At 43.8% G+C, this 17803-nt stretch overlaps 1 protein-coding gene across 2 annotated transcripts in view; it reads right to left on the reverse strand.

Moving 5' to 3' along the window:
* Positions 1-17803, reverse strand: part of TMEM65 (transmembrane protein 65) — a 189925-nt gene that overhangs the window by 62889 nt on the left and 109233 nt on the right. For both annotated transcript variants that reach the window (XM_077493305.1, XM_077493306.1), the window contains one exon: positions 810-877. In XM_077493305.1, the coding sequence (XP_077349431.1) occupies positions 810-877 (68 nt within the window). The remainder of the gene's footprint in view (positions 1-809; positions 878-17803) is intronic.

Genomic DNA, 17803 nt, shown 5'->3' on the forward strand with positions numbered 1-17803 from the left:
AGCAGGAGATTTTGACTGTCTCTCTATGGCTCCAGTTCACATCTCCGCTTCGGCTCTGGTGAGAATTTGCACAGGAGTCCTTTGCGTCTTTTGGTCCGTTTCAGGTTCGAATTTAGCCCAAAATTCGGGCTGAAATCGGACCTGAAATGGTGAACGAGGACGCATCGGACCCCTTCTGGGAGCCGCATGTGAAGATTGAGTGTGGACCCAGACTAAAAGTGGTTTATGCCACAGTATCTAAGGATAGAGGCTGTTGTAAGCTCATTATTGTTTCCTTTCTGATATCACACATGTCTAGCATTCCCCGACATCAGCTGTGAAAACTGTGTAAAAATCCACTTTATTTATTGACCCCTTTTTTGTTCCTTACCTCTTATCCCTCCTTTCCCAGTTGGTTGTAATTATTTGTTTCCATTTGCTGAACTCAAGCAATAGAAAAATAAAACATTGTTCTAGCCAATTGACTTTCCACTCTGAGTTTTCACAGCTGCTATATAAGGATTGTTAGAGAGCTGTGATATAACAGACAGCAGAGACATTTTGGAATAACTATTTTAGAGACGTTTACATTGAACGTATTATAAATGTGTTCAACTTTATAATTTTACATTTTACTGACATAATTAACCCATGGAGGTGCCTGCTTGCCTGTGTGCACCATTCCTTTTTATATCCTGCTGTCTCAGACAATGAATATTCACTGAAATGTGGCCCCACTTAAAGGCCCACCAAATAAAGGAAGATGACCATCACTGCTTTAAAGAACAATTGGTAAAACACAGAAAAAAAAAGAGAAATTGGTCCCTTACCGCAGCAATCATGATGGCGTTATCCAAGAAGCCAAACCCTATGAACGGCAATGCATTGTGGATGAACACTGGAACAAAAAGATGGAAAATACAAAAATGTCAAAGGTAAAGTCTACATTGAATAAAGAACTATATTTGATGCATTTATTTCATGTTTTCTGCCTTTGTTTAAAATATGAATTGTAACCCCCCCCCACCCCGGACCTTAAATGCCCAATATTCTAAATAGCCAGACACTGTCGTTTAGCATTTAGGTTACATAAGAAAGCTGGAAAATAACACCTTCCAAATTAGGATCTCAACACTGGCATGGTTAGGAGACGCTACAGCATATGTTTAATATTTAGTATTTTTATTGTAACCATTTAGTATCGTTCTCCTAAGTAGATCGAACCACACTTTCTGCAATCGCATTTAATCTTTAAGACCAGAAGATTTCCCCCCTTAATGACCAGGCCATTTTTTGCAATACGGCGTGCGTTGCTTTAACAGTCATGCGACTCTGTACCCCAAAAAAAGTACATCCTTTTTCCCCACAAATAGAGCTCTCTTTTGGTGGTATTTGATCACCCCTGCGGTTTTTATTTTTTGTTCTATAAACAAAAAAAAGAGCGACGATATTGAAAAGAACAATGTATTTTTTACATTTTGCTATAATATCCCTCCTCCCACAACATTTCTTCATCAGTTTAGGCCAATATGTATTCTACATATTTTGGTTAAAAAAAAAAATTGCAATAAGTTTATATTGATTGGTTTGCGCAGAAATTATAGCGTCTACAAAATAGGGGACAGATTTATAGCATATTTATTTTTTTCATTCATTTCATTTAACTTATGGCCACGGATAGGTGGAACTGATGGGCACAGATAGGCGGCACTGATAGGCGCTACAAATGGGCGCTAAAAATGGGCACTGATGAGCATTTATAGGTGGCACTGATGGGCATTGATCGACAATATTGATGGGCATTACTGATTGCCAGCACTGACTGGCATCGCTAATGGCCACTGATTGGTGCCACTTGTGGGTAGTGGTGGGCACTGTTTAGTGGCACTGTATTTATTTATTGTATGACGTTTCTTGTAGTTGGTTACCAGGATTGCACACATCTCAGGAGGGATTTTGGTCCACTCTTTACAGATCTTCTCTAAAACCTTAAAGTTTCTTGGCTGTCACTTGTCAACTCGAAGTATCAGCTCCCTTCATAAATTTTCTATACTAGACTAAGGTCTGGAGACAAGTTAGGCCACTCCATGACCTTAATGTGCTTCTTCTTGAGCCACTCCTTTGTTGCCTTTGCGTTATGTTTTGGGTCATTGTCATACTGGAAGACCCATCCAAGTCCAATCTTAAAGCAAAGTTTTAAGTGATGGTGACCCCCTGACATGCCACATTTAGCATGTCATTTTTTTTTGGGGGGAGGGTACCCTCTTTTTAGAGGTATTCAGCTCCCAATTCCTCCCAGGGCTCCGCGGCGCCGGAAGGAAGTTCACCTTCCCTCCCCTCCACGCAATCTTTTGGGTCACGTCACAGGTCCCAGAAGATTTCCCGGCCAATTGCAGGGTTCAGCGTTTGCCCGGCTGTGAAGCCACAGCCACGCACCCACAGTCACAATGTCGTGCCGCGGAGAGGAGCGGGGTTTCGTTCGCCCGCATCGCTGAACCATGGGCCAGGTGAGTGTCTGATTATGAAAAGTCAGCAGCTAAATTTTTTGTAACTGCAGACTTTTATATAGGTGGAACTCCACTTTAAGTGTTCAGGCTAAGGGAAGAATGTTCTCATCAACAAATCTCAAGATTTTACAATACATGGCCCCGTCCACTGGCCCTCCTATGCAGCAAAGTCGGCCTGTACCTTTAGCAGCGAAACAGCCCCAAAGCATAATTTTTCTACCTCCGTGCTTGGCTGTAGGGATTGCGTTTTTAAGGGTCATAGTCAGCATTTTTCTTCCTACAAACAAAACAAGCCAAAGAGCTCAATTTTGGTCTCATCTGACCACAGCACTTTCTCCCAATCCTTCTCTGAATCATTTAGATGTTCAGTGGCAAACTTCAGGCCTGTACATGTGCCTTGAGGAGGGGACCTTGCAGGTGCTACAGGATTGCAATCCATGGCGGTGTATTGTGTTACCAATGGTTTGTTTGGTGACTGTGGTGCCAACTGCCTTGAGATCATTCACAAGCTCCCCCTGTGTAGTTCTGGGCGGATCCCTCACTTTTCTCATGATCATCCTTACCCCATGAGGGGAAATCTTGCATGGAGCGCCAGACTGAGGGCAATTGATGGTTATTTTGAATTTCTTACATTTGTAAATAATCGCTCCAACAGTTGTCTTCCTCTCACCAAACTTCTTGCTGATGGTCTTGTAGCCCATTCCAGCCTTGGGCAGATCTACAATATTGTTCTTAACGTCCTTTGACAATTCTCAGGTCTTGATTCTGTGGACAGGTGTCTTTAAATACACATAGCGGGTCCTCCTTAGGAGCACCTTCTTAAATTGGCAGGACTAATATGTGTAGCACATGAGAACATACTGTGTGCCAGTTTATGGGAGACAGAATTATTGTTGGTTGGTAGGGGATCAAATACTTTATTTTACTCACGGAGCCGCAACTCAATTTGTATCGGGTTTTTTTTTGGATGTTTGGTTGACGTCTGTCTCTATCATTTAAAGTACACCTATAATAAAAATTATAGACCCTTAATTTCTTTGTAAGTGGGCAAACGTACAAAATTTTCAGGGGATCAAATAATTATTTTCCCCACTATATTTAAGATCAGAGCACAACTGGTGTTTTCTCACAGGAGGTGGAGAAGTGAAGTGGTTGAATTATAGAAGCACATATTCACAAATGTGTATTCTTAACCACTTACAGACCGGACCATTTTACTGGTCAAAGACCACACCCCTTTTTGTGATTCGGCGCTGCGTCGCTTTAACTGACGGTCGTGCGACGTGGCTCCCAAACAAAATTGACGTCCTTTTTTTCCCACAAATAGAGCTTTCTTTTGGTGGTATTTGATCATCCCTGCGGTTTTTATTTTTTGCGCTATAAACAAAAATAGAGCGACAATTTTGAAAAACGCATAATTTTTTACTTTTTGTTATAATAAATATCCCCCAAAAATATATATAAAAAAATTTTTTCCCTCAGTTTAGGCCGATACGTATTCTTCTAAATATTTTTGGTAAAAAAAAAATCGCAATAAGCGATTATTGATTGGTTTGCGCAAAAGTTATAGCGTTTACAAAATAGGGATAGTTTTATGGCATTTTTATTAATAATTTCTTATTATTTATTTTTTTACTAGTAATGGCGGTGATCAGCGATTTTTATTGTGACTGCGACATTGTGGCGGACACATCGGACATTTTTAGGACTATTGTCATTTCTACAGTAATCACTGCTATATAAATGCAGTGATTCCTGTGTAAATGACACTGGCAGTGAAGGGGTTAACCAGTGGGTGGCAGTGTAGGGGTTAAGTGTTCCTAGGGGTGTGTTGCTAACTGTGGGGGGGGTTGGGCTTTCATTTAGTGAACACTGATCTCTGCTCCAATCACATGGAGCAGAGATCAGTGTCACTAGTTGCTAGGCAGAATGGAGAAATGCTGTTTACACAGCATTTCCTCCATTCAGCCGTCCCGCGAGACGATCGCGGGTATCCCCGCGGCGATCGAGTCCGCGGGTCCCGCGACCGGACTCACGGGGGTCCTGACCGGCTCGCGATGGCAGGGCGGCATTGAAGATTGAACGTACCTGTATGCCAATATGCCTGCCCGTGCCATTCTGCCGACGTACATCAGCGTGCGCTGGTCGGGAACCGGTTAAAGAAGACACAAGAGAGACTGTATTTTATATGGACATTTTTTTTATTCCTTTACATTTATATTTTGATTAGTAAAGTAGTTGTAAAGTCAGAAGTTTTTTTTTTATCGTAATGCATTCTATGCTTTAAGATAAAAAGCCTTCTGTGTGCAGTAGAGCATCCCCTACTAGGTACTTGAACCCCATTTCTGTCCAGAGATGTCCACGAGTGTCTTGGCCGTCTGAGAATCTCCCTTATGATTGGCCAAGACACAGCAGTGACGCTATTGGCTCCCGCTGCTGTCAATAAAAGTCAGTTAGCCAATCAGGAGGGGTGGGGGGGTCAGCGTTGGGCAGCAGCTCCGTGTCTGAATGGACACAGGGAGCTGTGACTCGGTTCAGGTGCCCGCACAGCAAGCTGCTTACTGTGGGGGCACTTGACAGGAGGGAGGGGCCAGGAGAGCTGAAGAGGCACCCCGGAAGAGGAGGATCCAGGCTGCTCTGTGCAAAACCAATTGCAATCACTTTAATTTGTAATATAATGTGGCATTGGTTTTAGATGTTTATATTTCTAGATTGACTGTATATAACGTGAGTTTTGCTGCAGGTGATGTACTTTTTCATCATCTGCTCAGATTGCTCATTTCCCATGGGGGCAGCATGACTTTGAATGTTTAATGCAGTTGTGGATTGATTCAAAATACTAGCAGAAAACTGGGCAAGGGCAGGCAATGAGTATTGACTAAAAAGAACTGTGTATTGACTAAAAAGAACTGTGTCCATCATTGAAACCTGGACTTGGACCTTGACCTGGATCTATGGATAAGTTTGGAATCTATTTGTTGGGAAGTTGATTATTATTTAATTGCATAAGGTGGACCATTTGCCAATGAAATTTCCCAATGTTATTGGGAAGAACTTTATACTCTCTTCAACTTGCATTCTGTGTTGCAGCAAAGGGGTTCTCAGTATGAAACCCAACTAGAAATGGGCTGTCTGCCCGAGTCAAACTCATGTTTGCCGAACAGGGAACACCCTATAAAAGTCTATGGGAGAAATCAAAAGTGCTAATTTTAAAGGCTAATATGCAAGTTGTTGTCATAAAAAGTGTTTGCGTACCCGGGTCCTGCCCCAGGAGACATGTATCAATGCAAAAAAAAAAAAGTTTTAAAAACGGCTGTGATTTTAATAATGATTAACGTGAAACAATAAAAGTGTAATATTCCTTTAAATTTCGTACATGAGGGGTGTCTATAGTATGCCTGTAAAGGGGCGCATGTTTCCCATGTTTAGAACAGTCTGCCAGCAAAATTACATTTCTAAAGGAAAAAAAAAAAAAAAAAGGAATTTAAAACTACTTGTGGCTATAACGAATTTTCTGGTTGACAATACACAACAGTTCATTGATAAAAACAGCATGGGGATTTCCCCAGAGGGGGACCTCGAACCAAACTTAAGAAAAAAGAATGCGTGGGGATCCCCCAAAATTTCATACCAGGCCCTTCAGGTCTGGATTTTAAGGGGAACCCCGCACCAAAAAAAAAAAAAAAAAAAAAAAAAAAAAAAAAAGGTGCGGGGGTCCCCTTAAAAATCCATACCAGACCCTTATCCGAACACGCACCCCGGCAGGCCGCAGGAAAGGGGGGGCGAGAGAGCACCCCCTCCTGGCCACATGCTCTCAACATTAGGAGGGGGCTTTGGGGTAGCCCCCCCAAAGCACCTTGTCCCCATGTTGATGGGGACAGGGGCCTCATCCCCACAACCCTTGCCCAGTGGTTGTGGGGGGTCTGCGGGCAGGGGGCTTATCGGAATCTGGAAGCCCCCTTTAACAAGGGGACCCCCAGATCCCGGGGGCCCCCCTGTGTGAAATGGTAATGGGGTATTATTTCACAAAAAAACTGTCAAAAATGTTAAAAATGAAAAGAGACAGTTTTTGACAAGTTCTTTGACAAAGTCTTCTTCTTTCCATCTGCTTCCTTTGGTTTCTTCCTCCATCTTCTTCTTCCTCTGCTTCTTCCTTCGATCCCCTGCTTCTTGCTCCGGCGTTCTCGTCCGGCATCTTCCTCCGCGGCGTCTTCTTCCCCGCTTCGTTCTTAACATAACGGGTGACCCGCCCCCCCCTCTGACGTCATGGGGAAAGCTATAGGGAAAGCTATAGGGAAGTCCCAGTCAAGTCCCCATGCATCAGAGGGGGCGGGGTCACCGGGTGGCCCCACCCTCTGTTATACAAGACGTGTCAAAAGAAGTGTCACACAGCGGGAGCCTGCTATGGATGCGGAGTGGCCCGAGAATGAAGCGGGGAGGAAGACGCCGCTGAGGAAGATGCCGGACGAGAACACCGGAGCAAGAAGCAGTGACCAGTATGAGAGAGAGCGATAACACCAAATCTAACACACCTGCTCCCCATTCACACCTGAGACCTTGTAACACTAACAAGTCACATGACACCAAGGAGGGATAACATCTACCAGCTCTGTGATGTCATCATGGAGGAGTAGAAGAGGACTCCAGTGACAACCTGTGAAGCTCTGGTGAACTCCATGCCCAAGAGGGTTATGGCAGTGCTGGAAAATAATGGTGGCCACATAAAATATTGACACTTTGGTCCCAATTTGGACATTTTCACTTAGGGGTGTACTTACTTTTGTTGGCAGCGGTTTAGACATTAATGGCTGTGTGTTGAGTTATTTTGAGGGGACAGCAAATTTACACTGTTATACAAGCTGTATACTCACTACTTCACATTGTAGCAAAGTGTCATTTCTTCAGTGTTGTCACATGAAAAGATAGAATAAAATATTTACAAAAATGTGAGAGGTGTACTCACTTTTGTGAGATACTGTATGTTTATTAGGCGTTTGTAGAAAGGAATGTAAATACCTAAGGAGAGAGGGGGCGGGGCGAGGCCGAGCTCAGTGTGTGAATGGACACACAGAGCAGTGGGGGCGTGTCCTAGTCAGAGTCTAGGCTGAGGTTGCCACTCCATTCACCTCTCTAGGACACCTTAGATGTGCAACTTCCAGGGACTACCTTTTACCTTGAACACAGAGCTGTGGCTCAGGAGCGAGCCTGTTCAGCCTGTGCACCCCCAGCAAGCTGCTTGCTATGGGGGCACTCAGTAGGAGGGAGGGGCCAGGAGCGCCGCCGGTGAACCTGGGAAGAGGAGGATTGGTGCTACTCAGGCCAGGAGAAGCGTTTATGACAGAAGACACCACAAGGGTCTGAAAAACCCTACTCATCAGCAGTTTTTCAATATTTCAGGTTTAATTCTGCTTTAACTGCAGTAGGGATAGTGAGTTTTCATGTCTGGCTGTGCGGCAGAGCTGTCTAAATTTCAAGACTGGATGCACAGAAATGCAACAGCTTTGGAAAGGTAAAACAGCTTTCTTATGGTGGCCATACATTCTTCAATTGTATTATTTTATATAAATATTTAGACAAAATAAATGTGGATAGAGCATCTGGACCAGATGGCAGCCACCCATGGATCTAATTTTTAGGAACTTGTTTAATGCCTGGAATGGTACCACTGGCTTGGCGTAGAACCAATGTGGTGCCCATATTTTAAAAAGGATCAAAGTCTGTTAGTCGGGAAGATACCGGAGAGTTTAATAAAAGACCACATAGATCAGTTCTTGCTAGGAAAAAAATATTTTCAGCAACAGACAGCATGGATTCATGAAAGACAAAAGTTGTCAGACAAACCTGATTTCTTTTTATGAAGAGGTAAGTAAAACATTGGACAGAGGGGTGGCGGTGGACCTGGTATACTTGGACAGAGGGGTGGCGGTGGACGTGGTATACTTGGACAGAGGGGTGGCGGTGGATGTGGTATACATGGACAGAGGGGTGGCGGTGGACGTGGTATACGTGGACAGAGGGGTGGCCTTGGACGTGGTATACGTGGACAGAGGGGTGGCCATGGACGTGGTATACGTGGACAGAGGGGTGGCCATGGACGTGGTATACGTGGACAGAGGGGTGGCGGTGGACCCGGTATACTTGGACAAAGGGGTGGCGATGGATGTGGTACACTTGGACAGAGGGGTGGCGGTGGACCTGGTATACTTGGACAGAGGGGTGGCGGTGGACGTGGTACACTTGGACAGAGGGGTGGAGGTGGACCTTGTATACTTGGACAGAGGGGTGGCGGTGGACCTGGTATACTTGGACAGAGGGGTGGCGGTGGACGTGGTACACTTGGACAGAGGGGTGGAGGTGGACCTTGTATACTTGGACAGAGGGGTGGCGGTGGACCTGGTATACTTGGACAGAGGGGTGGCGGTGGACCTGGTATACTTGGACAGAGGGGTGGCGGTGGACCTGGTATACTTGGATAGAGGGGTGGCGGTGGACCTGGTATACTTGGACAGAGGGGTGGCGGTGGACCTGGTATACTTGGACAGAGGGGTGGCGGTGGACCTGGTATACTTGGACAGAGGGGTGGCGGTGGACCTGGTATACTTGGACAGAGGGGTGGCGGTGGACCTGGTATACTTGGACAGAGGGGTGGCGGTGGACCTGGTATACTTGGACAGAGGGGTGGCGGTGGACCTGGTATACTTGGACAGAGGGGTGGCGGTGGGCGTGGTATTCTTGGACAGAGGGGTGGCGGTGGACCTGGTATACTTGGACAGAGGGGTGGCGGTGGGCGTGGTATTCTTGGATTTTGCACAATCACTCGACAGTTTCCCACACACAGCTCATGTGTAAGGTAAAGTCTACAGGCTTGGGAATATCAATTTGTAAATGGATAGAAAACTGGCTAAAATACAGAATTCAGAGAGTAGTGGTTAATGGTTCTTACTCTGAATGGTCTAAGGTTATCAGTGGTGTACCCCAAGGTTCAGTGTTGGGACCCTTATTTTTTAATACCTTTATAAATTATATTGGGTCTGGGATCAAAAGTAACATTTCTGTCTTTGCAGATGACACCAAACTATGCAGTGGAATAACCTCCTTACAGGATGTCTGTATTTTTTATTTTTATTTTAAACACTTTCAAGCACAAAACGCGGCAAATTGTTTTTTTTTTTTAAATGTCATTTACTGTCTGTCAAGTTAAATCAGGTTGTAAAACATCCGTGCACATTAAGCCTAATGCCACGTACACACGATCGGAATTATGGTCGGAAAAAGCTCTGATGGGTTTTCCCGACGGAATTCCGCTCAAGTTTGTGTCTCACCAAATTCCGACTGTCAAGAACGTGGTGATGTACAACACTACGACAAGCCGCAAAAATGAAGTTCAATGCTTCCAAGCATGTGTCGAATAGTTTCCGAGCACGCGTCGGAATTTTGCGTGTCAGAATTGCTACAGACGATCGGAATTTCCGATAGAAACCTTTTCTGTCTGAAAAATTGAGAACATGCTCTTAATGTTTTGCTGGCCGAAATTCCGCCAGCAAAAATCTGATGGAGACTACACACGGTCGCATTTTCCGATGAAATGCTCTCATCAGTCTTTTGCTGCCCGAATTTCTGATCGTGTGTACGTGGCAAACGAGGTCCATATAGTGAACTTGGTGTTGAGTTATTCTCTGTCACAGAGGACAAGGGGACACTCTTTACGTCTGGAGGAAAAGAGATTTCATCTCCAAATACGGAAAGGTTTCTTCACAGTAAGAGGTGTGAAAATGTGGAATAGACTCCCTGCAGAGGTGGTTCTGGCCAGCTCAGTAGATTGTTTTAAGAAAAACCTGCATTCCTTCCTAAATGTACATAATATAACTGGGTACTGACATTTATAGGTAAAGTTGATCCAAGGAAAATCTGATTGCCTCTCGAGGGATCAGGAAGGAGTTTTTTCCGGTGGTGGAGCAAATTGGATCATGCTCTGCTGCCTTCTTCTGGATCAACTGTGGGTAAAGGATTGTGTATATGGGATTGTATTTGTGTTTTTTTGTTTTTTTTTTTGTTTTTTTTGGGTTTTTTGAACTAGATGGACTTGTCTCTTTTTTCCAGCCAGGCTAATTATGTAACTATATGATCAATGTGTGATTTGATCAAAACAAAACAAAAAAACATGACTTCCCTTCCAATAGATATAAACTCAATTTCGATCAGATGCCATCAAACTGAGTTCATCAGTCAGGACAGCAAAAGATCAGTTGTATTGCATAGATCGGCAGCACTGATATGCTTTGTCCATGAATACAATCGTATTCCAATAGTCAGATTATGAGATTACATGGTGGAAACAGAGATGCGATCAATAGTTGTAATCAAATCTTAGCTATTGATCGAAATCCATTCACCAGGGTGTAACATATCGACTGAATAGGTTGTCAACTATGGATCGATTATTTATATCGGATAAGAGCAATCACAAGATAAATCAATGGTTTATTGAAGTGATGACCACCATTATATATACACTCACTGGCCACTTTATTAGGTACACCTTCTAGTACCGGGTTGGACCCCTTTTGCCTTTAGAACCTCATTGTCATGTTCAAGAAACCATTAGTGGCCAGGCCTGGTGATGGGGCGGATGTGAGAGAGGTGAGGGGAGGGGCCTGACTGCGGCGTCCTCGTGGGAGATGGTGGAGGCCCAGAGGAGTGAGCCGGAGGCGAGCACAGTGAGAGGGTGCTCTGCCCCGGCGTGAGGAACGAACAGCCACGCTGACTTTCAGCTCCGTCCCCCCCCCCCCCCCCCCGAGATCGACTTTGGCGAATAACTGATCAGGGGCGGCTTAGCCCGAACAACCTCCCGCTTTGGTGTGAGCAGGGCGGGAGAGCGGGAGGGGAGCAGCCGAACGAGCGGTAAGACCGGGGAATGGGCAGACGAGGAGGAGGACCCTCTCTTGGAGGCAGCGGAGCCCATACCGGAATTCCAGCGATCCCGTAACGATCCCCGGTCTCAGAGGAGGGGATTATAAGGTCAGACCGTTCCTTTTTGCTTAAACTCCAATTGTGATGGAATGTGTTAACAGATAAATGCAATATCGGACGGACAGTGTTATGGCATAAGAGAAGTGGTTTTGCTGAAGCCTTTAAAGAAAGAAGCAGTAAACCGGGTAATGTAGATCCCGTTCCCTGGAAATGGAGGGATAAACATATAAGGGTCTGGCTCATGGCTCCTGTTTGAAAACCTGTTTGCACCTGTGTGAAAATCTCGCTTTGTTTACCTGTCCTAACTGTGTTCAATGGCCCCAGTATCCCCCCCCCCCCCCCCCCCCTCTCTCCCTCTCTTATTATTTTTTTTTTTTTTTTCCTCTTGCTGAAGTGAATTAAAGGGACGGTATCATATTTTACAGTTCATTTCTAACCGAGAGTCCCAATAACTTTGGCAGACAAAGTCTGCAAATTTGAAGTTTAACAGTGAAATCACAGCAAGCTGATTCCAAAGTAGGAACTGTTAGAAGGAAAAAAGGAAAAAAAAAAATATAAACAAATAAATAAATAAAAATATACTGAACTGGATAAAGAGAAGGAGACATCTAATTGAATAACAAAGTTGGGGCTCAGGAACCCGGATCAAAAGTATACTGGGTTGAGGGTTTTTTTTTTTGTTTTTTTGTTTTTTACAACCCTTTCCCCTGATTTGGTGGCCTAATTATATGGCAAAAACGGAATAAAAGTATTTAAAAGGACGGTGCCTGTATTTAGGCAAGCCACCTCTATTACGAACTTGGAAGTTTAAAACTAGAGGTAGCGCGGTAATAATAAAAGAGTAAACCCTAATAAGAGAACCGCTGGGAAGGTGGTCCCTGGGAAATCTTGGGGAAAAGAAAGAAAGACGAAGGAAAATATGAAGGGAAAAAACACGAGAACGAATGAGCCCAAAAACTCAAGGAAGAGCTTGAATTCCAGTTCAATTCAAAAATATTTAAAAGAAACAAGTCAAAAAAGCCCAGGTTTTGAGGGAAATCAGAGAGGGGGGAGAGAGCGGAGGAAGGAAGTTGGAAAACCGGAGGGGGCAAGAGGAGACTCTTCGGGAGAAGAGGGGGATCAGGAGAGTGGACGAAGGCAAGATGGGACCCCATCTCAGATACCCACAAAGGGGGAAATGCAGGAAATGTTCCTAAAATTAGAAAATATAATTAAAGCCGAGATCCTAACTGTAAGGAAGGACATGGGGCACTTATTGAAGCGAGTAGAAGAAATGGAGGATCAAACAGGAAGACAGGCCAGGGAAATACTGGAACTAAAAATACAAGTAAAGAAATCGCAGGAAGCGCATAGAGAGACCCGACATAAGATGGAGGAACAGGAAAATCAAAGCAGAAGACAAAACCTGAGAATTAGATCATTGCCCGAACAATCGGGAGAAGACCTGGGCATAAAAATGGGAAAGATATTTAATCCCTTATTGGGAAAAGAAGAAGGGTCAGAGTTAAAGTTAGAACGTGCGCTCAGAATAAGGAAACCTCAAGGGTTGAGGGAAGAAACCCCGAGGGACGTAATAATAAAGTTCCAGCAATACGAAGATAAGGCGAAGATCTGGAGTAAGTTTAGAGGCCTGGCCCCAATTCAATATGAAGGAGTAGCGTTACAGATCTTCCAGGACCTGGCATCGGGAACCCTGGCTCGCAGAAGAAGATTAAAGCCCTTATTGGACCAATTGAGAAACGCAAATGTAAAACATAACTGGGGTTTTCCGGCAGCGCTTTTAGTGCAGAAGGAGGGGAGGACGCTTAAGCTCAAAAACCTAGATGAAATTGAGGACTTCTGCAATAAAATAGGAATTCCTATCCCCCTGATCCCATTAGACCCTTGGGAGGTGTAAGGATTAAGAGGCCCAGGAAGGGGGAACTGTAGGCAACTCAGTAGAGGTTCAATGGTCCTTTTCCTGTTTTTCCCGATATTCTTTGTTTTCGATCTTGGGGGGGGGGCGTGGTTGGGGGGGAAGGTGGGGGATTGGGGTCTATGGGGGGGTGGGAGGAGAGGGGACGCAGTTAAGGTCATACCCTAGGTGATTGGGCTTGAAAAGGGAGTAACACTCACTATGCAAAGCAGAAGCTCGGAACGGGCTGAGAGGGTGGGTAGGGGGGGGAGGGTGGGTGGGGGAGGGAGAGGGGTGAGGGGGGGGAAAGGTTCCTGGGGGGGTACTAAGATATACCAAAAGGTGCGGAGTAAAGGTTCCCAGAAAAGGTTTGGATGGCTGAGATAAAATTAGTGTCATACAATGTTAAGGGTCTGAATTCGCCAGATAAGAGGTTTAAGCTTTTAAAAGAACTACAACAATATAAAGCAGAAATAATTTTCCTACAAGAGACGCATTTAACACAAGACACAAATGTGAAATTGCACTCCGCGAACTATCCAACCCGGATTTACGGAGATTCACCAATTAGGAGGGCTAAGGGAGTGGCTATCGGGTTTGAGAAGGGCAATAAATATGAGGTGTGCGATAGGTTGTCCGACCCAGAGGGGCGATACCTCTTTTTGAACGGGAAAATAGGAGATAGAAAGATTACCCTAGCTAACATATATTGCCCAAACAAAAACCCAGAGAGATATTTGATACAAACATTGGGGAGGCTAGCGGAGTTTAAGAAAGGAGATGTAATAGTAGCAGGGGACCTTAATTTTTGCTTGGACCCAGCAGCTGATAGTACGTCCGGTGCAAGGGGGAGGAATGTGAAAAATATAAAAAAAGTAAAACTTCAGTTGAGGTGTAGTCAACTGATAGATGTATGGAGGATACAGCATGAAAAAACAAAAGATTACACGTTTTTTTCCCCAGTGCACGGGACGTATACCAGGCTGGACTACATCTTGGTCGAACATAGGTTACTGGAGTTGGTCTCGGAAACGAAAATAGAAATCGCAACTTTCTCAGATCACTCCCCAGTTGCAATGAAGCTGAAGATACCCGGGATACAGAGACGCCCCTATTCCTGGAGATTAAATGAGGAGCTCCTTTGTGATAAGAAAGTGGTGGACATCATACAGAAAGAAGTAGAATTTTATTTTAGAACAAATAGTACAGAAGAGGTATCGGGAGCTGCCCTATGGGAGGGCCATAAGGCTTATGTCAGGGGTATCCTTATAGCTATAGGGACCAGGAAAAAAAAGGAAAGAAAAGAAAAAAAGGAGAAGTTAATGAGAGAGGTCCATAATCTAGAGCAGAAGCATAAAATGCAAGGGGGCCAACAACAGGAGACCTTTCATCGATTGATTAATAAGAGAGAGGAACTTAAAGATATTTATGAGGAAGAAACTAGAAGGGCATTTTTGGGTAGAGCCAGAGAAAGGTACTATTGGGAAAATAAAATAGGAAAAAATTTAGCGAGACAAGTGAAAAGTAAAAGAGGGGTCAACTTTATCGACAAAATAAAGGATAAGAAGGGTAAAATGGTATACACGTCTGGGAAAATAGCAGAAGTATTCAAACAATATTACGAGGCCTTGTACAATGTGGAAAAGAGAGGGGAACAGGGAATAGGGCAAAAAGAGAAAATGAAAGAGTTTTTATGTAAAGCCAAAATGCCCCGCCTGACAGACGGGGAGAGGGAGGACATGGAGAGTCCCATTACTGAAGAAGAAATCTATAAGGCCTTAAAAGAGACAGCCTCAGGGAAGAGCCCGGGTCCGGATGGGTTCGTAATTTCGTACTATAAAAAATTTAAGGAACTCTTAGTCCCCCACTTGTGCAAATATATTAATGGATTAGGCACTGAATATGATATGGGGAGGGAAACATTGCGGGCCGCGATTACTTCAATTCCGAAAGAGGGGAAAGATCAGACTCTTTGTGGTAATTACAGGCCTATCTCGCTCCTAAATACAGACGTAAAACTATACGCTAAAGTAATAGCTGCAAGATTAAAAAGAAATATGACAAAACTGATCCATCCGGACCAAGTCGGGTTTGTCCCTGAGAGAGAGGGCAGGGACAACGGAATAAGGGCCTTGCTCCTTACCCAAGCTTTAAAAGATAGAGGGTCCCCAGGTCTATTCCTGTCAATTGATGCTGAAAAAGCATTTGACAGGGTAGACTGGGGACTCATGCTAGAAACACTAGAAGAGATTGGGGTGGGCCCGAGGATGATATATTGGATCAAGGCATTATATAAGAACCCACAAGCGAAGGTTAAGGTCAATGGAGAATCTTCGACCCTGCTGCAAATGAGCAACGGGACCAGACAAGGGTGTCCACTGTCGCCCCTATTGTTTGTGATCTCCCTTGAACCCTTGCTGGCCGCAATTCGTAATAACCCAGATATCACAGGGATTAGAATAGGGCAAGAGGAACACAAATTAGCCGCTTACGCGGACGACGTGCTCTTCTTCATCACAAATCCCAGGATTACGATCCCGAATTTGTTAAAAATAATGGAAGAGTTCGGACAGATTTCCAACCTAAAAATTAACCTTGGTAAATCAGAAGTTTTAAATATAAACATCTGTAAACAAGAAGAGGAGAGATTAAGTGCACAATTCTTCTTTCCCTGGCGTAAAGAAATTAAATATCTGGGGGTCCTCCTGTCGAATAACTTAAGAAAACTATACTTAAAAAACTATATCCCTTTATTAGAAGAAATCAAGAGCGAAATAAAGAAAATCTCAGCTAGCCATCTTTCGTGGTTAGGTCGGATAAATGTTGTAAAAATGATTTTAGTCCCGAAGATAATATATAAATTTCAAATGATGCCCATTGCACTCCCTGCAACTTATTTTTCAGTTTTAAGGAAGATAATATCGAAGTTTATATGGCAAAATAAAAAAACGAGAATCTCGTACGCGGTATTAAGGAGAGGGAAAGATCAAGGGGGGGTGGCAGCCCCGGATATAAAAAGATATTATAAGGCAGTAGTTTTGTCTCGGGTGGTAGACTGGGCGAAAGAGGTAAAGGATAAAAGATGGGTAGGTATTGAAAATATGCTTTCACAAACACTTTTAGGAAGAATAATTTGGAATCCGCCACAATATAGGACTTTAGGCTTAAACACTCACAAGATTACACGACTAGTTTTTAAATTATGGGATCAATTACACACGCAAAAAAAATGGAGGTACAATTCACCGTTGATCTATTTGAAAGACAATGATTACTTTCCACCAGGACAACGAGAAATAGGGGGAAACTGGATATTAAAAGATAATGCACAATTAAAAGATATATTAGTAGAAGATAATTTAATCACATTTCAAGCACTAAGAGAAGACACAGAATTATTGAGGTTGGACGAATGGCGGTACCTCCAGTTAAGAACATTTGTTTTAAAGCTTCCCCATCCTTTACGGAGTAAGGAAGAACTAAGACCCTTTGAACAACTGTGTCAGCAGGATAAAACAACAAAAAAAAGAAAATATATTGGTTCGATTTATAAAATATTTTCAGAGGGGGACGAACTGGAGGAACCGGCATTCTTTAAAAAGTGGGAAAAAGAACTGGGGGTACAATGTAATACTCAAATTAGAAAGAAAATATTAACTTTAATTCACTTTGCGGGGGGAGGGAATAAATTAATAGAAACAAACTACAAATGTATAGCAAGGTGGTACGCCACCCCTGACAAACTCAGCAGGTTTAGAAACGATCAATCGCCGGAGTGCTGGCGAGGATGTAAGTCTATCGGGAGTATGGGCCATATATGGTGGGATTGTCCCAAAATATTAGATTATTGGAAGAAGATAATTGAACTAATAAAGGTGGTAACGGGAAAAACGATCAGAGAGGACCCATGGACGGTGTTATTTCACGGGACAGAGGAGGCAATTAACCAATATAAAGCATCATTAGTCCCTATTTTATTAGACACCGCAAAAAATCTCATCCCGAGAAAATGGAGAGAAAAAGAAAGCCCCAAAATCCAGGATTGGATTCGTCGGGTAACCGAAATACAATATATGGAAACTGAGGAGGGCGGAGATGAGGCAACAGCCATAAAGGAGGAGAGGGACAGGAAATGGGATCTCTGGGAAAAATTTAAAAAATCTTGGTGATATGTGGAGGAAATAACGCAGGCATAAATACGGGAAAGGTTTAGTGGAAGTGAGGTTTAAAGTAGAACCCTGAGGGATAGAAACCAGGAACAGGGAGGGGGGAGGGAGGGGGAAGTAGAGAGTTTAAGGGGACAAAGAGAGGAGGAGGCACGAACGAGAGTTGATACTTGAAGTCTTGCCGTAGGATACGGGTTGCTTACCCTTCTCTTTGCACCCTTAATGAATATGGAAAAAAGAGAGGGATTGGGGGGAGGGGATTAAATTAAGTGAAGATATATGGCGAA

This window comes from Lithobates pipiens, unplaced genomic scaffold (assembly GCF_037356315.1).
Source record: "Lithobates pipiens isolate NorthernLeopardFrog02 unplaced genomic scaffold, aLitPip1_a1.2 Scaffold_19, whole genome shotgun sequence".
Lineage (NCBI taxonomy): Eukaryota > Metazoa > Chordata > Amphibia > Anura > Ranidae > Lithobates > Lithobates pipiens.